The sequence below is a fragment of the Nyctibius grandis genome, chromosome 9, assembly GCF_013368605.1.
Source record: "Nyctibius grandis isolate bNycGra1 chromosome 9, bNycGra1.pri, whole genome shotgun sequence".
NCBI lineage: Eukaryota > Metazoa > Chordata > Aves > Nyctibiiformes > Nyctibiidae > Nyctibius > Nyctibius grandis.
The window spans coordinates 93,070-116,739 of record NC_090666.1 but is presented as its reverse complement, the minus strand read 5'-3'; the positions used below and the strand labels follow the sequence as shown (position 1 = coordinate 116,739).

The 23,670-nt window shown below is 56.8% G+C and overlaps 1 protein-coding gene across 1 annotated transcript; it reads right to left on the bottom strand.

Moving 5' to 3' along the window:
• Positions 1-863: 863 nt before the first annotated feature.
• LOC137667310 (adenylate cyclase type 10-like) lies at positions 864-21,807 on the bottom strand. Its single transcript, XM_068408009.1, has 24 exons — positions 21,660-21,807; positions 21,252-21,356; positions 20,066-20,104; positions 19,278-19,421; positions 18,351-18,556; positions 17,806-17,899; positions 17,401-17,489; positions 16,642-16,833; positions 16,406-16,527; positions 15,688-15,764; positions 15,193-15,382; positions 14,206-14,258; positions 12,734-12,887; positions 8,566-8,758; positions 7,930-8,016; positions 7,243-7,526; positions 6,481-6,617; positions 5,496-5,621; positions 4,251-4,505; positions 3,216-3,564; positions 2,552-2,723; positions 2,056-2,157; positions 1,719-1,897; positions 864-1,041 (listed from the first exon to the last, which is right to left on the bottom strand). The coding sequence occupies exons 1-24, from the start codon at positions 21,805-21,807 to the stop codon at positions 864-866; spliced, it is 3,675 nt and encodes a 1,224-aa protein (XP_068264110.1).
• Between the last annotated feature and the right edge of the window lie 1,863 nt (positions 21,808-23,670).

Below are 23,670 nucleotides of genomic sequence, written 5' to 3'. Positions count from 1 at the left end.
AGGTGACTGGAAGCTCCTTGAATGAAGCCCCTGCCATTCTGCAGTTCCCCAACCAAGCTGCAGCTCACCAGTGAGCTCCTGCCCATCTCCATGAGCACACCTGTAGCGATGCCCACAATTTGGAACTCTGCCACGACCTCACAGGTGCCTCAGTGTGAAGCGCAGAAGATCACCTCCAGATGCAAACCCTTCTCATGCCAAAGCCATTGGTAGGCAGCTGGAGGGGACCAGCCTAAGGCATTCTGCCGCTAGAAGGAGTGCTGCCAGCTGGAAGGGAAGGAGGAGCGGACGTATGACCTACCTGCGTGCTGTGTCCCCACATCTTTCCCCAGTGTGTGCGGCACTGCTTATACACGGTAATTGTTCGTGGAGTTTTGCTGCAGATGCTGACTCGGGGGCAAGGCTAGGCAGAAGGGCGTGTTATTTCAAGTCCCCCAACAGGTTCAGACAAGGCAAAACCTTCAGAGATACCCGTGCAAAGTCCCTTCGGCGTCTGGGGCTTTTCCTGTCACCCTGGCCTTTTTAAACAGGCTTCTCCTCCCCTCTAGGTGGGGAAAGATAGGGAGCAGCAGTGCCCCGCTGACCATCCGTGGATGGTGAGGAAGAAGAGCAACAGAGAGGGCTAGGGTTTTAGAGGGTCTCTGGTTTAATGTGACCTCAAATCAGAAGCGTCTTCAATCATGAGTCTGCACCAAGGCCTGCGAGAGAGCTGTAGCCACCGCTGATGGAGCAACAGGAGCCCTCAACAGGAATGATAAGACAGGGTATCTTTGCGTGCCCCAGAAAGAACGGCCCGACAACAAAGGTCATAAGAAAGGAGATGTTTAATGAGACAGACTGAAAAGAGGAGGGTGGAAGCGGAGTTATGCGTGGCAGAAGTCCCCTGCCTGATAGGAGTGGGCTGCCCTGTCCGTGTTGGCCTTCATGCGCGCCGCCAGGCGGGAGAACCTCCGTGCGCTGGAAGTGCCCTCCTGGCTGCAGAGGTGCTCCAGCAAGGAAAGGCAGCAGCTCTGCCGCAGCAGCCAGGCCTGCCTCTTCCTCCTGCCACACAAGAGAAACTGCTGAGCCCAGAGGCACTGGCTGCACAGTGCTAAATCAGAGAGGGTGGGGGGAAAGCAGGGCAGCGGACGAGACCGTTACACCTCCTCGGAGGAAGGGAGCTAATGCAGGGAGGGCTGCTGGAGTGGAAGGGGGCAAACAAAGAAGTTCCGCCGGGGGAAGCTGCCCACTCGAGAGGGTGTGTTGGTGCTACAGCACCGGTGGGGGTCAAGAAAAGCCAGGAACCAGCAGGAAAAGGGGTATTGCCCTCCGAGTTTCCTCATTCTCTTGCCTCACCTCCACCTACTGCTGCTTCCCCGTGTCCTGATCCTTCTTCCAGACCCCCTGCCCCTCTTCAGCCTCTACTCCCTGTTTACAGCTGTTCCCAGCCACCACCAACCCCCCGCTGCAGCCAACATGTGCCAGCAGACACATCCCTGGCTGTGAGCTGCTTTTCACCCACAGGCGTGCTTTGTTCCCATGACTGCGCCTGGGGGAGGGAGTGTGGGGCTCTGCCGCTCCCTGTTCTACCCGCGCATCGCTCCTTAATGCCTCAGTCCTCCTAAGGCCCACACGTCAGGTTAGGTGTGGCCTCAAGCCTAGGCAGGTCTGTGCCTGGATGCCTGGGACCAGGTAGGAAATGGCTGTTCCTCCCCTGCGTTCTCAGTTCTGCCTCTTACCGGGCTTCCTCCGGAAGGGAGGATGCTCTTTTAGGAACATAAGCGGCACCCAGAAACTTTTCCACCTTGGACTTGACAAAGGCTCCAACGGAGGTCCGGGGGAACTGCCTTTTAAGCAGCCTCAAAGCCTCCCTGGTCATTTTCTCTGACAGCTTCATGCGTCCCCACTGACAGCAGACCTGCAGAGGAAAAGGGAAACATTCCAATATGGACTAGCTGCCCAAGAGACAGCAGGAATCTGCCAGTGGCTGGAGATGCCAGGGACGGCCCCTGCAACTGGGGAAGGCATGCAGCTCCATCCTCCAGGAGATCCCTCCAGACCTCCCCGTCTCCTTACCTCCCCTTTGAGGCTGAAGAAGGTGGCGTCTTCAAAGCGGGCTATCGCTTTCTTCTCTGCCGACTTCCTCAGGACCTCCGCTTCATTCAGCTTCATGAGGGCCTTTGTGCAAGCACACAGAGAGCAGATGAGCGTGGGTGCAGAGCCCATGGCCAGCCTTGTCCTCCCCCATGGCCTCTGGCATCTGTCTTAAGAGGGCCTGTTTCTGCCCCTGGTGGTGCCCGCCCAAACACCGTCACACTGGCTCAGAGCACAGGCACCAGTGATCCCTCAGACCGCCTCCCTGCTAATGCCCCTCCTGCTAAGGGCACAGTGCCCTGTGTCTCTTGCTGCAGAAGAGGCAAACCGGAGGAAACAGTCAGGCTCTGACCCTAGTATTTCCCTTCCAAGGCCCCGCGAAGGCATGCCCTATTGCAACGGGGAACTTGTCCCGCCCAGAGCCAGGCGACTGAGAGGACTCCGTGCGCAGTGGGTGCGGGCAAGCAGGGCAACTCACCATGTAGCTGTTGGAGACGTGTAGGTAGGCAGCCACACACTCCAGAAGGTAGTAAAAGGCCCTGGCAGTGTCGCCCATTGCCTTGTAGTGGCGAACCAAAGGCACAAGCACCACTTCCACGATGGCTTTGCACTCACACGAGCAGGCGCCTTTGTGCTTCCCACCGGTCCTGCTGGGCAGCTCTTTGCTAGTGCCAGGGGAAAGAGAGAGCAAAGAATACACGGCATCACCTATACTGGTCTTTCTCAGAGACAGCATCAAAAGCCCTTTGTTCACAGCACGGCACGAGGCCACGGGCAGGCGTGCCTCACACAGGTGCTTTGTAGGTAGGGAGAAAAAGACAAGCTGGGCTTTCTGTCACCTCCCACAGGCAAACCACCCGAGTCCCTGTGGTGGCTTTTCCCCTGCAGATTTTACAGCACTACTCCGTAGGAACTGGAAAGCAAGGGTTGCTCTAGTGTAGTGTGGCAATCGCTCTGAGCACATGGCCTTCCTCAAGCTCTCTCTCATCTCCATGGGCATCTCCTCCCAGCTCCCACCCCACACAAAGCCTCTTCTCTAAGCTAGAGTCACAACCGGCAGCCAAATGCCGGCGCTTCCTTTGTCTCCTCTCAAGACCCTGAGCTCAACGCCTTCCAAAATAGTCAAAGCCTTGTCTGCTCACCCAAAATCCCCCTCCAGGAAAGCTTGTGTCCTGTCCCTCGTCATCTGCTCTCCTGCGAGCACCAAGGCCTCCCAGCTGCGTGAGTCGCCCTTGTCAGCAGAGTCCTGAGAGCTCCCTCGACCCTGGGTGCCGGTGACAGTGAAGCGGTGGAAGGCAACGAAGTCGCCTTGGCTGCAGCTCTCGCATTTGTGCGCGTGCTGCTCCAGGAAGGCGGCACACTTGCGGTGCAAGGCGACCCGCTGTCTCTCAGGCCACAGCTCGTAGGCAGCCTCCCGCAGCAGTGGGACACAGAAGGCCAGGACGTCAGACGGAAGCGCCATGGTCTGGCTTCGAGAGGGCCTCTCCACACCTGCAAGGCAAAGGGCGTTTGTATCAGCCCGAGCTGGGGCCAGGGCTCTGGGCCGTCCCAGCCGGGGCACGAAAGCCATGCCTTGGTGCGCATCCTTGGCAGCGAACCAGCGCTGCCGCACACCGAGCCTCGCAGCACGGGGCGAAAGGGCCCGGCTCGCCTTGCTGACGCTAGCACAGCCCTGGGGACACGGTGCTCAGCTGCGCTCCCGGCAGGAGCTGGGGATGCTGCCGCCAGCCGAAGCAAGCCCCGGTCAGTGCTTTCTTCCTGCTCTTGGCAAGGCAGTCCCCAGCCTCCTGAGCTTCCCCCTGCACCACAGGGGAATCAAAGCTGAAGAAAAGCCCATCAAAGGCCCTGAGGCACTCTGGAGGGCATCTGGACCTGGATGCTGCAGGCAGCTGGGAGAGGATGTCAGGGGCTGTACGAGCCTTCCCATGCCTGCGCTACGAGCAGAGCTTGGAGGCCAGGCAGCAGAGGCACTCGGCACGGCTGGTGGGAAATTACCTCCAGCACAAGGCTAGTTTGCTTTGAGATTGACTTGCAAGATCTTTGAACAACCCATCCCAAACAGCCGTGCCTGTCTGAGCTCCACCCACCCATCACCGGGGGGAAGTGCACCATGCCCTGGGGAGCACCCCTGGGACACAGCTGGTGGCTCCCTTGTCCGCCTTACTGCTACCACTTACCGCTCTCTGCCTGTGGAGCGGTGGCCGGCCCCTTGGTAGCGTCTTGGGCGTCTTGTGGCACCTCTGGTTTTTTCAGCCACTTAAGGATGTTGTTGTGCACCAGCCTGTTTAACAAGCAGTTCATGTTGTGCCTGATGCCAGCGGGAAGGATGTGTGACAGCAGCTGGGTGGTAAACACTGGCCCGATGACAGCTGCAAACTTCAAAGCCGTCTGCTCCAGCGACTCGATCCGGTCCAGCTGAGCCAGCGCAATCTCTGTCAAAAAGAAGCAACACGTCTCTCTCTTGCCCGTTCCCCGTGCTGAGGCTGGAGAGGCTGGAAAGTTGCAGCGCATGAAACAGGGTAGACTTTGGCCTCTTCTCCTCGCGACTGCGCCTGCTGGGCAATTGCAACCCAGGGTAGGCGTCTTCAAGATGGCTCTGCTCCTCTTGGAATCGCAGGCCACAAGGCCTGGGGAAAAGCGAGGCACTCAAACGCTCCCCCACCAAGGGTGAGGAGGGCAGGATCCAGCAGGTACATGCGTCCCACGGTGCACCCTCCCAGATCTGGAGTGGGGTTTTGCCCAACAGTACACACAGAGAGCAGAGAGCACTTTCCCCACCTCAGAGGTGGACTCAGAGCTCCCCACAACGGTTGTCTTAACTTGGCCACACAATACTAATCCTCTCTTTTAGTTTTCTTCCCTTTTATTTTGGACAAAACAACTTAATAGCAGGAATGCTTTAGCATGACCTTCCTTCAAGGTTCATGCAGATGGCTATGGCTAGAGAGGAGGGACACGCATTGACAGCCTTCCCCATCCAGCCAATCGACAGAAAAAAAAAAAAAATGGGTTTGGTTTAGAATAAGTGCCACGAGACCAGCGTTAGCTGGGGAAGATAAAAAAAGGAAGGCAGAAGCCGTATTCAAAGTTGAGCCAGAGGCAAGTCAAAGATTTTTCCCAGCAAAGGGTTTGTTTCTGTGAGAAAAGGGAGCCATCTGAGCGTTGCACCAATAACCTTTTCTCTCCTACCTGCTGCTGGAAAGCAGCCAGTAAGCTCACAGCTGGTCCACCCCCAGGAGGGGAAAACGGCTGCCCACAACCCCAGGCCTGTTTCTGGTTGGACCGAGCCCCCTTCCCAGCAGAGCCCCCGAGCTGAGAGGGTGACTCCGTAGCACACAGATGCCCAGCCTCCCTCTAGCCAATGTCCCGGGAAGGGGCCCCAGCACAGCCGTGAGCCGGCAGAGCGGCACTCAGCCCCTCACCTTTCAAGGTGGTGGGCAGCACGGTGTTCTCCAGGTTCATGTCCGCTCTGATGACGCAGACCCTGCCATCCTTCCCCGCGCTGGAGCTTGATGTGGCTGCAAGGGATGAGTCCTTGAGCGCAGAAGCTGGGTGGAGCGAGAGAGCAGGAATAAGGCAATTTGCAAAGTGACTTGCAGCTCACAAATGTTTCAAAACTCACCTGAGGCGGGACAAGTCCCACCTTTCACGGTCCAGTGCGGGCGCACTGACCCACCTGTGCTGAACGTGGTCATTAAGCAGAGCAAGTTTCCGCTGCAAGCGGTTTTTTGCGTAGCCCTCCCAAACGTGTTCTGCCTTCAGACCGGCTTTCCCAAACAGTCCCCCAGGCAAAGACTCCAGACCTCCTGGGGTGACTGAATGCCCTGGGACAGAAAGCAGCAGCATTGCTGCCTTCAACAGCACAACCACCACAGCCAGGGAAATTGCCGGTGATAACGCGAAGCGGAGCGTCAGTCCTGGCTGTTCCCAAGGCCACGGCACGCTGGCTGCTGGCATAGCGCTCTCGGTGGCATTGCCACCGTTTTCTTCCGTTACCAGCACCCTTGTGGGGATTTAAGTTTTAGGATTCAAGTTTCCTGGGCCTGTCCCTCACCTCAAGCTGGGGTTTGTTCTCAAGTGAGCTGGTGTTTGGCCAAGGTAAATTACGTGCCCGTTAGAATGCCTAAGAAGCACTGGGAACACACGTGCTCCAGAACAATTTCCCCTGTGTTTTAGCTCCACAAGCCCCGCCCCAAGAATTTAGGCCCCTCCAAGCCACCAGAACTCGCTAGCACCTGCTTCGGCTGTCCCTACAGCAAGGCAGGCAGGAACCCGCACCTCCGCCACACCAAGTTCTGCACCACTGCAAGATCAGGCTGCCCAGATCCACGGGGGAACAACGGGGCAAGACTGTGCTTGCGGAGAATGTGCCACAGCAACTTGCTAGGCAGCCACAAAGGTGCTTACCGATCAGGCTCTCCCAGTTGTCCTCTGCCTTTTCACCCCACTTCTGGCTATGGAGCAAGAGCACGTTGTTGCGACAAAGGCAGCGCAGCAGTTCCTCGCAGTGATATGGGATCCCCGAGCTTCTTTGGATCAGGAACCTGGACAGGAGCAGAGCCGGCAGTGACCGGCACAAGGAAAGTAAGGTGAAACACAGTTCAGGTGGGTGGCGCGTCACTCGCCCATAAGAGGGTAGCCAGCATCTTCGTCACAGCTACATGTCCCTTTTGAAAGGGATGGGCCTCCCACTGCCTTGGGCTTTTGGGCCCCCCTGAACCTCCAGCCTTCGCTCAAGTCCATGGGAAAAGAACTGGGGACAATGCCCAAAGCACCGAACAGCCAGCCCTGCCCTTCCTGTCCTCAGGACCCTAGATCCTCTCTGGCAGCAGGGCAGACCTCTGCCCCAGGGACTCTCTGCCACAGCCTGGCCACCTAGACCAAGGCCTTTTCACCACACCTCAGGCATGCTTGGGCTCGGGACTCTTCCTCCCTCCCTTCCTGTGCAACAGCGACAGGCTGACACCTCCCACACTCGGTGTCTAGGGAGTTGCCCACTCTCAGCTCACACCTGCCATGGCAAGGCGTAACGAGCCACCCGGGGCCAGTACCCGCTAGAGTCAGTGATGCTTCTAGCGGCCCTGTGCTCCCTTTGTGGGGGGTCGATTCCCTTCTGTGATCTACACATGTTCAAGCCCTCAGAAAGAGCTCTCCTGCCTCGGGACTTACCTCACTAGTTCCCTGGGGATGCTGACTACTCCAAGGTCCTGGCAGACTTTCTGCACCACAGCTGAAGGTTTCAGCTCGTCCAGATGAACACAGGTGATATTCTGGGACGTTGTGTTGTCTGCTATGGCTCTGAAAAAGCTCTCCGTTCCTGTGTAGCCCGGAGCTAAGCTTATGACCATGAAGAGGGAGGCGTTTTGGAACACGGATGACATGATGCTCCAGGAGGCAGGGTCGATGAAATGGGCATTGTCGATGATAAATATGCCAAATTCTCCTCCAACGACCTGAAAAAAGCAGGTTGTTCTGAGGGGAATCCGGTGGATTCTCAAGTGTCTTCCAGAGGAGGAGACTTAGCCTCCTTCTCTTGAGAGGATGCTCTGAAATCTCTCCCCACCCACTTCCCTGCTCAGAAGCTTACTGGCTCTTAACTTCTTTGAGACTTTAAGGTCACAAGGGATTGCAGAAAACATTGTTCCTCCTCCAGGGCACACTTGACAGGAGGAAAGTTACTGGGTGTGTTTGTTGGGCTGTGGGGGAGAGGGAGGGGTGGGGGTTTCTCAGGCCCTTCAGGACCTGAACCCAGGCACGTGGTCCTGCTGCGCTCTCCCATTGCTCTGGTGCAGAGCCTGCAGGTGGCAGGGTTGTTTTCCTCCTCTGACCCAGGAGGAAGGAAGGAGAAATGCTCACCTTCTCTAGCACTTTTGTCCAAGTTGAGCGCGTTTCTGTTTTCCTTTGAGTTTCATGCATCTCGCAAACCGTGTCCGAGTCAGGAAACTGTCCAGAAAAGCAGAGTCAGGGAGAAACGTCACTCTGGGGCCAGGCACACCTACTCACCAAGGAAGACGGAGAGCAAACCACCTCTGCTGGCCTCAGCAGCTGACCTCTCCCCAACACAGGTGCAAGGAGCCACAGTGGGGGCTTCACCTGGAGCCTAAAGCAGAGGCCCTCTGCTGAGGGGCTCTGGCAGAGCTGGGCCTTGGGGTGGGCTGAAGAGCTGGTTCTCTGGCTGTGGGAATGTTGGGCTGCCTGGAGCAGACCACTCACACAGCGGTGACCTCAGCACGAGGTCAGCACCAGCCTCTCTCCTATGCCACTTCCAGGGGGGCTGCACAAGGCACCGGGCCACTGCCGGATGCAGCCCGGGACATGAACTCACCACAGACAGGGAGCCCCCCGGGCCCAGGAAAGGGGAACATGTGCTGTGACCCCTGCAATTCCCACCTCTGCGCTAAGGCACTCCCAGAAGCGTGCCCACGCAACATCAGACTGGGAAAAGCTGACAAGAAGGCCTTCTCCAGGGCCAGAGAGGCCTCTCACTCTCACCCCAACGAGGAAAAGCCCATTGAGGAGGGAATAGCTGCTCTCTTCGATTGTCCCTCGCAGCTTTGTCTGCAGCACGTGCTCCCTGGCACTGCACGATTCACAGTCCTGGAGGTCCAGGGCCCTGTCCATCAGTATACGGATGGCAGAGAAGGGATTCCTCACGTTGGTCTCTAGCAGCTCCACAGCAACGACCCTGCCGTGCAAAAGCAAAAGAGACTGAGATCCCCAGCGGCCCAAGTCTTCTAAGACAAAAGGGGTGGAGATCACAGAATCACAGAATCAACCAGGTTGTAAGAGACCTCGGGGATCATCGAGTCCAACCGTTGCCCTGACACCACCCTGTCAACTAGACCATGGCATTAAGTGCCATGTCCAGGCTTTTCTTAAAGACATCCAGAGATGGTGACTCCACCACCTCCCTGGGCAGCCCATTCCAATGTCTAATAACCCTTTCTGTAAAGAAATTCTTCCTAATGTCCAACCTGAACCTCCCCTGGCGAAGCTTGAGGCTGTGTCCTCTTGTCCTATCGCTAGTTGCCTGGGAGAAGAGGCCAACTCCCACTTCACTACAACCGCCCTTCAGGTAGCTGTAGACTGCACTAAGGTCACCTCTGAGCCTCCTCTCCTCCAGGATAAACACCCCCAGCTCCCTCAGCTGTTCCTCATAGGTCAGACCCTCCAGACCCTTCACCAGATTGGTCGCCCTCCTCTGGGCTCGCTCCAAAACCTCAACATCTTTCTTGAAGTGCGGGGCCCAGAACTGGACACAGTACTCAAGGTGCGGCCTCACCAGTGCCGAGTACAGAGGGACGATCACTTCCCCAGACCGGCTGGCTACACTATTCCTAATGAGGCCAGGATGCCAGTGGCCTTCTTGGCCACCTGGGCACACTGCTGGCTCATGTTTAGCCGGCTGTCGAGCAGCACCCCCAGGTCTCTTTCCGCTGGGCCGCTTTCTAACCACTCTTCCCCCAGCCTGTAGAGCTGCATGGGGTTGTTGTGGCCCAAGTGTAAGACCCGGCACTTGTTCTTGTTGAACCTCATGCCGTTGGTCTCGGCCCATCTATCTAACCTGTCCAGATCCCTCTGTAGGGCCTTCCTACCCTCCAGCAGATCGATACTCCCACCCAGCTTGGTGTCATCTGCAAATTTGCTGAGGGTGCACTCAATCCCTATATCTAGATCATCTATAAAGATATTGAACAGCACCGGCCCCAGAACTGAGCCCTGGGGAACACTGCTAGTGACCGGCCGCCAGTTGGACTTTGCCCCATTCACCACCACTCTCTGGGCTCGGCCATCCCGCCAGTTTTTAACCCATTGAAGAGTCTACCCATCCAAGCCCGGGGCAGCCAGTTTGTCTAGGAGGATGCTGTGGGAGACAGTGTCGAATGCCTTACTGAAGTCTACATAGACTACATCCACAGCCCTGCCCTCATCTACTAAGCGGGTCACTTGGTCATAGAAGGAGACCAGGTTGGTTGAGCAGGACCTGCCTTTCATGAATCCATGTTGGCTGGCCCCGATGCCCCGATTGTCCTGCATGTGCCGTGTAATGGCACTCAGGATGATCGGTTCCATCACCTTGCCTGGCACCGAGGTCAGGCTGACAGGCCTATAGTTCCCTGGATCGTCCTTCCGACCCTTCTTGTAGATGGGTGTTACATTTGCTAATTTCCAGTCAGCTGGAACTTCTCCAGTTAACCAGGACTGCTGGTAGATAATAGAGAGTGGTTTGGCAAGTTTGTTTGCCAGTTCCTTCATTACTCTGGGGAGAATCCCATCCGGGTCCATAGCCTTGTGGGTGTCCAACTGGCACAGCAGGTCACTAACCATCTCCTCCTGGATTACGGGGGGTTCACACAGCCCCCCGTCCCTAACTTCAGGCTCTGGGGGCCGAGTCTCCTGAGGACAACTGGTCTTGACATCAAAGACCGAGGCAAAGAAGGCATTGAGCACCTCTGCCTTTTCCTCATCCCCTGACACTACACTACCCTCCTCATTCAGCAAGTGGTGGAGGCTCTCCTTGACCCTCCTTTTGCTGTTGATGTATTTGTAAAAGCTTTTTTTGTTATCTTTGACCGTAGCAGCCAAATCAAGCTCTAATTGAGCTTTGGCCCTTCTAATCTTCTCCCTAGCTGACCTGGTAACATCCCTATAGACCTCCCAAGTTACCCGACCCTTCTTCCAGAGCAAGTAGGTTCTCTTTTTTTCCTTAAGTTGTAGCCGAGTTCTCTGTTTAACCAGGCCGGTCTTTTTCCCCGACGGCTTGTCTTCCTACAGACTGGGACAGCCTGCTCCTGAATATTTAGCAATTCCCTTTTGAAGCATGTCCAGCCTTCCTGGACTCCTTTGCCCTTCAGGACCGAATGCCAAGGGACTCGGTCCACCAGCCTCTTAAACAGGCTAAAGTCAGCGCACCGGAAATCTAAGGCAGAAGTTCTACTCTTGCCCCTCCTTACTTCCCCCACTATCGAAAACTCTAACATTTCGTGGTCGCTACTCCCAAGAGGGCCACCGACCCTCACATCTCCCACTAGTCCTTCTCTGTTCACAAACAACAGGTCAAGCAGGGCCCCTCCTCTAGTGGGCTCATTTACCACTTGCATGAGGAAGTTGTCCTCCACACATTCGAGGAATCTCCTAGATAGCTTCCTCTTTGCCATGTTGTATTTCCAGCAGACATCCGGCAAGTTGAAGTCGCCCACGAGTACAAGGGCCGGCGACCGGGCGGCTTCTGACAGCCGCTTGTAAAACGCCTCGTCCGCCTGCTCATCCTGGTTGGGTGGTCTATAACAGACTCCCACCGTAATGTCCGCCCTGCCGACCTTCCCCCGATCTTCACCCGTAAACATTCAACCTTGTCATCCTCACCATCTTCCTCAATTTCAACACAGTCCAAGCACTCCCTAACATACAGCGCTACCCCACCGCCTCTCCTGCTTCGCCTGTCCCTCTTAAAGGGCCTATAGCCATCCATAGCTGCACTCCAGTCATGAGAGTCATCCCACCACGTTTCTGTGATGGCAACCACATCATAACCTTCCTGCTGTACAGTGGCTTCTAGCTCTTCCTGTTTGTTGCCCATACTGCGTGCATTGGTGTAAACACACTTCAGCTGGGCTAGCGGCCTTGCCCCCGACGCAGGCCTGTCACCCCTAGGTTCATTTGTGGCTGCCCTGGTCTTATCCCCCTCCCCCATCGAACCTAGTTTAAAGACCTCTTGATCAGCCCTGCCAACTTCTGGGCCATAACCCTTTTCCCCTTCTGATTCAGCTGTTCCTCATCCGGCATAAGCAGGCCCGGTGCCATGAAAGCCGCCCCGTGGTCAACAAACCCAAAATCCCACCTACGGCACCAGTCTCTTAGCCACATATTAATCTGTTGTACTTTCATAGTCTTTTCCCTATTTTCACCAAACACCGAAGGAATTGAAGAGAATATCACCTGCGCACCTACCCCCTTTACCAAACGTAAAGATGCACGTAGTCTAGTTCTTAGTGCAAAGGCATTTGGGGTGTACGGCCCTTGAGGGGGCTCTTCAGCCACCCGTCTCCAAGTGCTTCCCAGAGAAGGCCAAGCATTTCACTCCTCATACGAGAAAGGGCACAGAGGGGCAGTTGCTGCCAAGCCACTGGGAGAGCCGGGTCCAGACCCCGTGTCTCCGCAGCGCAGGCCTAGGTCCCCGCTATGTCCCTCTGCAGAGGAACTCACAGGACTGAAGGATGGAGTTCAGTGGTGAGTTTGCCTTTGGTCTCCAGACCTCAGCAGTCTGCCTCCCAGGGCACAGGAAGGCTTTTCTGCCCCAGTGCTTCTTCTGGGAAACAGTCAGAGGGCAAGCGGGCCTTCTGAGACAGGCCACCCTGCTGCCTGGCAGGTCTGGAGCCAGGTGAAAAGCACTGAGCTCGAGCTCTTTCCTTCCATCCGTACCTGGCCCAGAGGTGAAGGAGGAAAGGCCATGGCTGAAGCAGCCACCTCCAGCTCCCCAAAGAGGCAGAGGCAGGAGCAGAGCACGTGTGCAGGTGCTCCTAGGGAGTGTCTCCAGGAGGCTTTTTTGGGAGGCTGCAGTCCCAGGGCCAGGCACACCGGCAGAGGGGCTGGAGTGTTCCGGGGCTGTCAGGGGATGGGCAGGGGCAGTGTCCCAAAGCTACAGGTCAAACACCCGTACCTGTGGCCAGCAGCCTGGCCTAAATAGGCCAGTTCAGCCAGTAAGCGGCTCTTCCCGGAGACCGTCGTGCCCTCAAATGCCAGGATGTGCCTTTGTCCTGACTCCCCATAGGCTTTCAAGCAGCGGCAAAAGAGTTCAATCTCCTTGTCCCGACCTGAGAAGACAAACAAGAAGACGAGCTGCTGGGGCGTGCTGAAAGGCAAAGAGCTGTGGGCAGCCTCCCCTTTCGCTGGGGGCCTCCACTGCACCTTCCCTCCCGCCACCACATCCGCCAGCCTACACCCAGGCCTCCTTCCTGCCCAGCTTTTCCACCTCCACCTTCCTCAGAGCGGTAGCAGGCCCACCTGCCCCACAGCGCAGCCCCCATGCTCTCTTCCCTGCTCCCCTCCCCTCCCACAGGCACAGACATTCACCCGGCCCCGTGCAACTCCCCACGGTGATCCAGCACACGACTGGAAGGGCTGATCTGAGTCGCTGCAGGCAGCTACGTCCCAAAGAGACTCAAAGCATCTCCTCGCTGTACCAGGAGCCACAGAGCACTTCCCAGTAGCTGAGGCAGCATCTTCAGGCCTGTCCTGGTTTTGGCTGGGCTACAGTTAATTTTCTTCAGTAACAGTTCATAGGGTGCTATGACTGGGATTTGTGACCAAACATCAGTGTTGGTAACACACCAATGTTTTTGTTATGGCAGGAGAAAAAGAAAAGCTGGGGGAAGGAAGGAGGAAAGGGGGATCTTTGGAGTGACGCCGTTTGTCTTCCCAAGTCACCGTTCTGCGTGATGAAGCCCTGCTTTCCTGGAAATGGCTAGACACCTGCCTGCCGATGGGAAGCGGTGGGTGAATGCCTGACTCTGCCTTGCGCACGTGCGCAGCTTTTGCTTTACCTATTAAGCCGTCTTTATCTCAGCCCACCAGCGTTCTCACTTTTACCCTTCTGATTCTCTTCCCTGTCCCACTGTGGGCGGGGAGTGAGCAAGCGGCTCTGTGGGGCTGAGCTGCCTACCGGGGTTAACCCATATCAGGGTCCAAAGCATCCGGCAAGACAACAAATGATCAAAGGCATCCCGTGTGTCCTGGCATCTCCATGTCTACGCCCAGATGCTGCCCAGAAAGGAACTCTGAGGCGTACAAGGGGGAGAACCCACCACCAAAACTCTCTGTCAGTCTGGCAGAAGGAAATCTCTTTCCTGATCCCAAAGACGGGGATCAGTTTAGCCTCCAGGGTATGAGCAGCTCCAGAGTTGAAAGGCACCTTCGTACCAGGTCTGGAACACAGCAGGGAGAACCAGGCACCTCACCCTGCTTTCCACCCCAGAGGTATCAAACAAGTAGGGGCCAAGATAGGCAACATCTCCTTAGGGCCACTACAGGCAACACCAACCCTGGCAAAAGCTTCTCCCTTCCCAGCACGGCACTAAAAGTTACCAAAGGGAAGAAACTGGCGTTCAGAAGAGCAAGGCCTTCTCCACCTACCCAGCAAGGATCTGTACTCTGAGCTCGTCTTGGTGAGACCCATGCCAAATACGCTAAAAGCAGGGGAAAAGAAAACACAAGTGAATTAGTTGGTGAGAAACCAGGGGACATAGAGAAGCAGCCTGGCGTGGAGGGGCAGGACGTGCTCATCGGGTGCCTGCTTTTCTTTCGAGCAGCATGTTATCCCCTGCACCCTCGCCCAGCCAAAGTTCAAGCTGACGCGCTAGCACAGCTTCAAGCATAAAGAAGCCCAACGGCCACGGCGAGACAGGAGAACGTATCAAGAGTCCATCACCAGAGGCCAAACCCAAAGAAATCCGAGACATGCAAAAGAAGTCAGGGTGTGTGGTTGGCTAGCAGACAGCTTTACCAGGCTGGCCAAGAAAAGCAAGTGTCTTTTAAAGGAGGACATGTCACTGAACGGGTTGGGATGCCAAGCACCTGGCACCTCTGCCTCAAGTCTTCCTGTAGTTTCAAAGAGATGGCAATGTTAACGTTCAAACCGTCATCCAAAGAAAAGGTCAAATCATGGCCCAGAGGAAGAGCTGAGACTTCAGCAGGAAGATATGAGGAAGAGTGTCCCGATGGTCCACGTTTTGCCATGGGAAAAAGACTGGGCCGAAACTTCCTGCTCGGAAGCAACTGGGACGAAAACCTCCTTGGGTCAGCATCATCAGGGCACGTGGTGGAGCAAGCACAGCAGGGAAAGGACAGTCGAAAGCCATTTGGACAGAGCCTGCAAGGCCAGCTTGTGTCTACCAAGACAGACAAACTTTCCCCGTCCCTGTGGCTTCAATCCCACTCTCTCAGCAGGAGGAGACAGCAGGGAAGAGAGGCAAAAGGATTCCCACACCAGGGCTTCTAACCTTCTCAGCCAAAGTAAAGAGGGACCAGCTTGGTCTCTCTCTACAGAACTCCTCTTTGCTGGCCAAGGCTGCATCCTTGCTGCCACCATCCCCTCATCCAGCCCTCTCAGAGGACACTCACATCTCCTCGTTGATCCCCAGGTATTGATAGACACTGCCAGGATTGCTAATGCCTTTCATCTTTTGCTCCGGCAGCTCCTTGAAGAAGTATGGGGGAAGCCGGGAGGCAGCATAGGTCCTTGCATCACAGGACACCAGCCCAGGGTAGTGCATCATCATCCGGGCTGCCAAATTCACCTTCTGGCCAATGACTGCCAGAGAGAGAGAGAGAGAGAGCACGCGTTGATGTACCTGTGCCACCAGCCCCGTGGCACCCTTCCAGGCCAACGGCTGCCTCACCTCCGGCACAGGCCAGCCCCACAGTGGGGTCAGCAGAACCCAGGGGGATGATCGGCCGTGGAGCCCATTCTCCCACCCCAGCCCAGGAGCGGCGCTGCCTGGGCCATTCCTGACCGTCTGCCAGGCAAGCCCTCGCCCAGCCCGCCTTCCTCTTCCAGACTGCCATGCCTAAGCAGGCCCACACCAGCCTCCCGTGCCTCAGACTGGCGCCTCGTACCTGTGTATTCGTGCCTCACGGGGTGGCCAATGACTCCGCAGAACACCGTCCCACTGGTAACTGCAATGGACACTGCCCTGGCACACAGGAAAAGAGTGTGGCTTCAGCAGCGCCCCAGGCGCAGTCCTGCCTCCCGGCTTCATCCCTTCCTGCACCTCCCCTCGGCGCTAGCCTGGACTGCCTGCCGTCCTGCCCTGCCAGCACGGGTCTCGGGGGCGTGGAGAACTCAGGGGCGCAACATACCCGGCTTGCAAGGGACAAGGGACAGGGATAGAGCGCACGCAGGAAGCTTTGTACGCTTCCCCCGAGGCCTCATTCCCTGAGCTGCGACCTGCAGAAAGCCACAGCCCTCTCGTGAGCTGCGAGGGAGGGAAGAAGGCGCCCACAATGTCACCGCCTGCGAGGACAGAAACTTGCAGGGTGGCTGGGCCCCATCCCCGCTCACGGGCCAGTTGCCCAGAAGGGGCTGCCTCTGGCACCAAGGAGCCTCTGGCCCTTGCGAGGGCTCATTCCAGCGCGGTGGCTGGCAGGGCGTGCTTGGAGGGGGGACTCCTGGCGGCCGTGGGCTAAGCCCAGGGGTCACCTGCCACTTCTCAGGGCACTGCCTCCTTCCTGCCAGGGACAAGGCAGGGCAAGCTAGAGGGCACGTCTCTTTCCGGTAAGCTCCCTTGCACCATCAAGGCGTCATGCACCCCCCCCATCTCCGCCACACACTCACTGTATTTTCCGGAGCACTCTGGAGCACGAGTTGAAGATCTGAATAGCGCTCTGCAAGGCGAGAAGGCTCTCGTAGGGCTGCTTTTCTCCAGGGAGCCCAAACACACAGAGGAATGTGCAGCCCTGCCAAGGACAGAGGCAGCACATCTTGCTAGAATCCCTAAGAGGGAGTCACTGCCTCTTGCTCACTGCCCACCCTCTCGGGCTGGGGGGAGGTGATTCCTCCCCCCCACTCACTTTATCAAACAGGGTGACTTTGTGGATTTTGCCCTTGTGAGGAGAGATGATGTCTAGCATCATCGTGCTGGCATTGCAGAGGAGCACGTAGAGATCCCTTTTGCTGACATCCGCACATAAATGCAGTCGGATGAAGAGGCTGGTGACTGGCCGTAGCTCGGGGAAGAAGTCCAGCGGCACGCTGTCATCGAGCTGGAAGACAAGAGCACGACGGCTTCACCAGCCTGCTCCCCTGGGGGCTCACTGCCCACACCAGATACCGAGGGAGAGCAGGCGTACTGGCAATAGCAGGTACTACTGGAGGAAGGGAGAAATCCTCCTGTCAGTGCAAATGGTGGGCGGGCTGCCCGGCCTGCGGCAGGCAGCTACCGAATCATAAGACAAACGACAAAGGCGAGAAAGGTGCTCTGGTAGCACCTCAACTTGGGACAGGTACAGACTGAGGGGTGACCCTCAGGGATGCTCTAGGACTTCAGTGGAATCTCCCCTTTATCCCACCGTCACGTCCACAGCACAGCCAGAACCATACCCACTGAAAGGACAGAGAGACAAAAGTCCTCCTCCCGCCACCCGTGACTCTCTGAGGACAACGCACGCAATGGTGCGGCACCCGTGCCCCTTGGCTCATTTTCCCTCCGTTGTCCTCTCAGGGTGCATTTGCTTTTCTTCTTCTATTCTCGTGAGAACTCCATCTCTGCAATGCACCACTTCTTCTGCCCTCCCAAACTGCAGCCCCCAGCAGTGGTGACCTGGCCCTACCTTCCTGAGAGCAGCCTCTGGTATGAACTGCCTCAGCACCGCATCCGAGTTAGGATCGTTGGGCAAGAGAAGAGCAGGACCCATGGCACCTGAGGAGAGAAAATGCAGGTGGTCAGTGGGAGGATGGGACTACGTGGAGTTGGAAAGCAGGGTCTGGCGCTGGAAACAGGGGAGAAAGAGTCTTCTGCGTTTGCTCATGTTCCCACCTGCAGATGCTCAGGGCAGAGCTGTCCCCCAGAAGGAGGAGGCAGCAGCAGTGATTGCCCCAGCTGACGCACAGGAGGGCCAAAAGCATGGATCCTAACTGAAAGGGGGAAGAGGTGGGGGTGGTTCCTCTCTGGCCCCTGAAGCAGCCAGACCCCACCTTTCCAGGCAATCACAGAACAAGGTGGAGTTGGCACTCACCTTCCCCTACGAAGTGGTGGCTCCTTGGCCGTTGCAGAAGCTTGTGTAAAGCATCTTGGCGTTCTGATGAAGACATCTCATCCATGTCTGTAACCTGAAGACACACGGAATGAAAGCACGGCCACTGGCCTCTCCCCAGGAGTCCCAGGGGATAGAGCCTGCCCTCCAACGACACTGTCCAGAAAGAGTAGAGCAGCTTTGTGCAACAAGCCCACGTGGCTGGATGGGACAGCAGTTCTCCCTCAGAAGCACCGGAGCTGGGCAGGCATCATCCAAGCATCCCCCAGCTGTCAACAGCAGCTCCGGGACCCACAGAGGACATTGCTGGTGAGGCCAAAACCCTTCCAGTGCCTCCCGAGCCCTCCAAGCAAGCAAGCCCAGCCCACAGTTACCCCTGAGATGGAAGGACAAGAGCTTCAGCTGCCTGCCCACTTTCACAGCTACAACTCTCTCCACACTCTGCTCCTCCACCGTCGCGCACCTCCCTCCTTCATGACCAGGTCTGGGTCCTCAAAATGGCTCTCAAGGCCATCCCATCCACCTACCTTCACAGCTCCTTTGCCTGCAACATGCTCGGTCCCGAGGCGGTGCTGCTCACAGAGCTCCCAGGAGGTGGCTGAGAGGATAACTTCACCTGCATTTGCAAGTCCTTCAGCCTCACGAACTTCATTCAGGGCCTGGCCACAGATCACGAAGTACCGCCACCTCCTGTCTCCAAAAATCATGAAGTCCATGAACCCTGCAGAGATCCCTGGTGAGAGAGAAAGAGAAGCAGAACTGACACAGGGAACATTTTGAGCTCTACAGCCCCCAGCATCTCAGCTGCTCAGAAGCTCATCTGAAGCCCAGTGGCAAGACGGGCATTGAGGAGGGGGAGGACATCCTCCGTCCTACTCGTGGGGATGCTGACACAGGTCCCTGAAACGGGTGTCTAGAAATGGACAAGACAAAGTCGACATTGACTATGTGTTGAGAGTGATGGCTGTCACGCCCAGCTGCCGGCCCCAGAAGCCCAGCAAACCAGCGGGCGTGCTCACCGCCTGCTCCGTTTACATGCAGGCAGGTTGTAGCTGTCTGCCCGAGAAAACAGAAAAGCCTGAAAAAGCCCGTCCGGCGGCCCTAAGCAAAGCAGTTCCCCTTTGCACTTTGGGAAAGGCAGGGGAGAATCCAGCAGGGGAAAGGATGCAAAGCTGCCCCCACCTGACCAAACAAAAGGATAACTACCTCCCGCAGATATCTGGGCTAAGGCAGCCATTCAGAGACCCTAATACTTGATCTGACCCCCGCTGCGCCTCTGCAAACACACACAAAGCCAGCAGTGCTGGCCTCCCATCCCCGCTCCAGCTGCAGCTGGCCCCTTGGCTGCTCAGTCACAGAGATGCTTTCCTTTGGCACCAGCCCCAGCAGGGATCCCTGCATTCCCTGTGGCACGGGAGAGTGCCACGGATCTGCACCTGGCACAGCGCTCGTACCTATCTTCAGTCGGAGCTTCTGACCCACGCGTGTGTCACGAGTGCCGTACTTCTTCTGGATCTGCTGGCTACATTGCAGCACCAGTCTGATGGTCTTAGCCAGCTCCTGGGCTCGTGTTCTCCACAGCACCAGCACAGCATCCCCTGGGGAAAGCAAGGGGAAGGTCAAGGCTCTGCTGAGACTTGACTCTGCCCGACCTACGCTCAGTGGCAGGGACAGCAGAAACCGGCCGGCGTGCTGGGGAAGATGGGCGTGTGGGAGGGCATCGTCCCGGAGGACCACAGCCTGGGCACCGGGACACCTCTCCTCTCTCGGGCCAGCCCCAGCAGCAGCCAGCCGGCGGTGGTAGCACCCCCTGCCCCGAGTGCTCCTCTGCAGCTGCAGCACCCCAGGGATTCCTCCTCCCCTCGCAGCCCGGCAGCCCGAGCCCCACCATCACCAGGGCCTCCCTGCCCCTCACCGCCACTCCAACACACACCTTTGGCTGCGCTTTCTAGGGGGTCTCCTCCTGTCGGTGCTCCCTTGCCCCCACCCCAGCCCAGGGCCCTACAAGCGGGGGCAGAGCGAGGGGAGCCTCAGCCCTTGCCACAGCCAAACCGCAGGCAGGCCCAGGGGGAAGGAGAAGCCAGGAGAAAGGGCACTGCAGGGGCGGGGTGCGTGCATGGCCAGAAAGGTGGCTCAAGGTGCTGCACAGAGCCTCTTGAGAGGGAGAGCAGAGCAAATGGCCACCACAACAGCTAAATGCTGCAGATCAGTACCCGTAGGCATTGTCGTCCTGAGTACGTACCGGCAAACTTCAAGATGTCTCCTCCAAAAATCAGCATCTCTGCGAACAGAGGGAAGGAAAGGAAGAGTCATGTGCACACCTTCTTCCAAAAGCCACAGAGCGAGCCCCTCTGCCCGGAGAGGAGCACCCAGGCGAGGGTGTACCATGGGGCAGAGCTCAGGAAAGCACCGCTCCGGCCCCTCTCCCAGGCTCACAGTGGCCACAGCCCTGGTACCCGCACAGCAGGCAGGGAGGCAGGGCCTCGAGATGCCACCACAGCTCGCAACAGTGGAGGCTGGAAGGGGCCTCTGTGGTCCATCTGGTCCAACCGCCCTGCTCAAACAGGGCCACACGGCGCCAGCTGCCCAGGATGGTGGCTAGACCATTTTTGAATAGCTCTAAGGAGGGAAACTCCACAACCTCCAGGGCAACCTGTGCCAGTGCTCAGTCCAAAAGTGGACGTAGTACGTCAAAAGTACGTCAGGTTCCCTCTGAGGTACAGAGGGAACCTCCGGTGTCTCAGCGCGTGCCCGTGGCGTGGCCTCTGGTCCTCGCACTGGGCACCACCGGAAGGAGCCTGTTTCTGTCCTCTTTGCATCCTCCTTCAGGTTTTAGACACATTACTAGGATCCCCCTGAGCCTTCTCTTCTCTAGGCTAAACAGTCCCAGCTCTCTCAGCCTTTCCTCATAGGAAAGATGCTCTAGACCCTTCGTCATCTTCAAGGACTCTCTTGCCTTGCTCTGCAAGTGCTGCCAAAGGGGTGGCCACAAAGTGCTCACAGTTGCCTCGGAAGTGTCAAGCTGTCCCCTGTGAAAAGGGGCTCGTGAGGGTCTCTCTCACACACACGCGTCAGTGCCAGCATCCTCAGGTCACTGGCACGCTGGCACTTGCTGGATGGCCCCAGCCTGCTCTGGGCCCTAACGGCAGCAAAGCCTTGCTCCATCACTGATCCGGGTGTTCATGCCAGAGGCAGGCAGGTGGCTGCTGAGAAAGCGAGTGCCTCCTCGGCCACATTGGGGAGCAGAAAGGACCAGCGCTGGTCCTGACTCGCCAGGAGACCCTGACTGCACTCCCTGTACCTCCTGGACACGGAAAGCCCCAGCCCTTCCAAGGAGGCAGGACCAGGCTGCCCAGCAGCTCCGCCTCCACCCCACCATAAGCAGCCTCACGGCCACATGCCAGACAGTCCCGCAGCACGGCTCTTACCCTCCAAAATGTCACACAGGTAGGAATTGAGGATTTGTGCCAGCTCGTCAGCGCCTCTGTCTGTGCTGCTCCTCTGGATGAATTTCTCTGTCAAAGCAGTGAAACCTGTAACAGGGACACCCAGAAATCAGGAAACGCCCATGTGAGCCAAAGGACCTGGCAGCCAGTTCCACGCTGCCCAGCCTGAGAGCTTCTAGGTCACACCTTCCCCTGACCCGGCTCAGTGCCGCTGGCAGCAGTGGTTGACTGCCCAAGATAACCCATCCCGCTCCCTTTGGCCATCCCAGCAGAAGACCTCAGCAGTGACAAGATGGCCTCTCTGTCTGAGGGGCAGGGGCAGGGCTCCAAAGGGCCTGGTGTGTCCCAAAATGGCTCACGTCCGTGGTTGCTCCTCCATGCTCACCTTACCTGAAATATCCACCAAGAGCAGCACTCCGTGGACAACCTGACTGTCAATGTTGGACTTGGGGGAGACATTAGCAAGGAGACGGGGGAGGAAAGCTACTGGTTTCTCCACGTCTGAGTTCTGACGTTTCCTCTCCCAGGCAGAAGCCATCGTCAGTGCCCTGTGGCACGCGGGGTAGCTCAGGAGAAGACCGCCGTGCCCAGCTCAGGGGAGGACGAGGCCCTCACTGCACAGTGCGAGTTGCACAGTGAGCCCGGGGCCTCTGTGCGGCACAACTGGCCCTCTGCCCCCACCGGTGACCTCCTCCGTAGCTGTCGTCAAGTGACATCATCAGCTAATTGTGACATCATCCGTATGTCATCGCCTGCTGAGCAGCTGCCACCGGGACCCAGGCTCCCTCCTTGACGCTGAGCCCCTGACTCCGAGGTGGCTCGCACCACCCCGCTCCCTTGAGGACAGTGCCGAAAGGAGGCTCGTGCAGCGACCTGTTGATGAATCGGCAGCTGCTGCTCCCGGTCCCAAGGACCAGCTGCCTCCGGCACACCCAGCTGTTTGCTAGCACTGGTCCTTCCCCCTGCAGCTCCACAGCCTGTCGCCATCTTTCCAGCAGGCTCGTTCCTTTCTTGCTCCCTCGCTCCCTCCCCAGCGCCCGGCTGCCCACATTTTGATGGCTCAAAGCCTCACTTCTAGGCACCAAAGACGCATTTTAGGCTCCAAAGCCTCATTTTGAGGCTCCAAAGGCTCCATTTCAGTTTGCAATGTCTCCTTTTTAGAGTCCAAAGCCGTAGTTTTAGCTTCCAAAGCCTCATTTTCAGGCTCCAATGCAGCATTTGTAGGATCTGGCCAGTCATTTGGAGGGTCCAAGACGCATCTTGAGTGTTCAAAGCCTCATTTTTAGGGTCCAAGCCCCTGGTTTAGGGCCCAAAGCCTCATTTTTAGAGTCCAAAGCTTTGATTCTAGCATTGAAGCATCATTTCTAGGGTCCAGACCCTCATCGTTAGGGTACAAAGCCTCATTGAGAAGTTCTAAGCCCCGCTCTTCAGGTTCAAAGACTCATTTTGAGGGCCCACAGCATCATTGTTAAGGCCCCAAGTCTGATTTTTGCGGCTCCAAAACTTGCTTTATAGGGTCCAAAGGCTCATTTTCGGGCCCAAACCCTCATTTTTAGCTTCCAAAGCCTCCTTTGCAGGGACCAAAGCCTCATCTTCAGGAACCATAGCCTCCTTTTTAGGATCCAGTCTGCAAGTTGGAGGGCTCAAAGCCTCATTTGGAGGGCCCAAAGCCTCAGTTTAGGGTCCAAACTCCTCATTTAGGGTACAAAGCCTCATCTCTTTCATGTCCAAAGCTTTATTTTGAGCCTCCAAAACCACAGTTTTAGAGTGCAAAGCCCTAGGTTTTGGTAGCAGAGCAGCATTTGAGGGAACAAAACCAAATTTCAGGGTTCAAAACCTCTTTTTCATTTCCAAAGCCCCATTTGGAGGGCTCAAAGACCCGTTCTTAAGGCCCAAACCCTCCTTTGGAAGGCTCCAAACTCTCATTTGGAGGCTCCAAAGTGAGATTTATTGGGCCCAAACTCCTCTTTTACACCTCTAAGCCTCCTTTGGAGTGCCCAAAGCCCTATATTCGGGACCAAAGTTTCATTTCTTGGGGCCACAGAGGAACCAAGAGGCTCCCCTCCTTTGCAGGGTCCAAAGGGTCATTTGTAGCATCTCACCCACCCTATTTAGTGCCCAAAGGCTCATTTTCAGGACCGAAATCCTCATTTCTAGGATCAATACATGTTGTCTTTTACCCAGAGCCTTTCTTTAGGACGCCCAGTTTCATTTTAAAGGCCTAAACTTTCATTGCTAGGGCAGAAAGCTTCTTTTTAGGTTCCAAAGCTACATTTACAGTGTCCAAAGCCTCATCTTTCCTTTCCAAAGTCTTAGCTCTGCCCTCCAAAGCCTCATTTTAGGCTCCAAAGCCTCATTTTGAGCCTCCAAAGCTTGAGCTGTAGTTTGCAAACTCTCCTTT

Coding starts and splice junctions, on each gene's coding strand:
- LOC137667310 (XM_068408009.1), bottom strand. CDS start 21,807: ATGGCTTCTGCCTGGGAGAGGAAACGTCAGAACTCAGACGTGGAGAAA. Junction 12,888..14,205: donor AGAGTACAGATCCTTGCTGG/GTAGGTGGAGAA, acceptor TTGTCTTCTCAG/GTCGGGACAAGGAGATTGAA. Junction 4,506..5,495: donor GCTGCCCACCACCTTGAAAG/GTGAGGGGCTGA, acceptor TCTTTTTGACAG/AGATTGCGCTGGCTCAGCTG.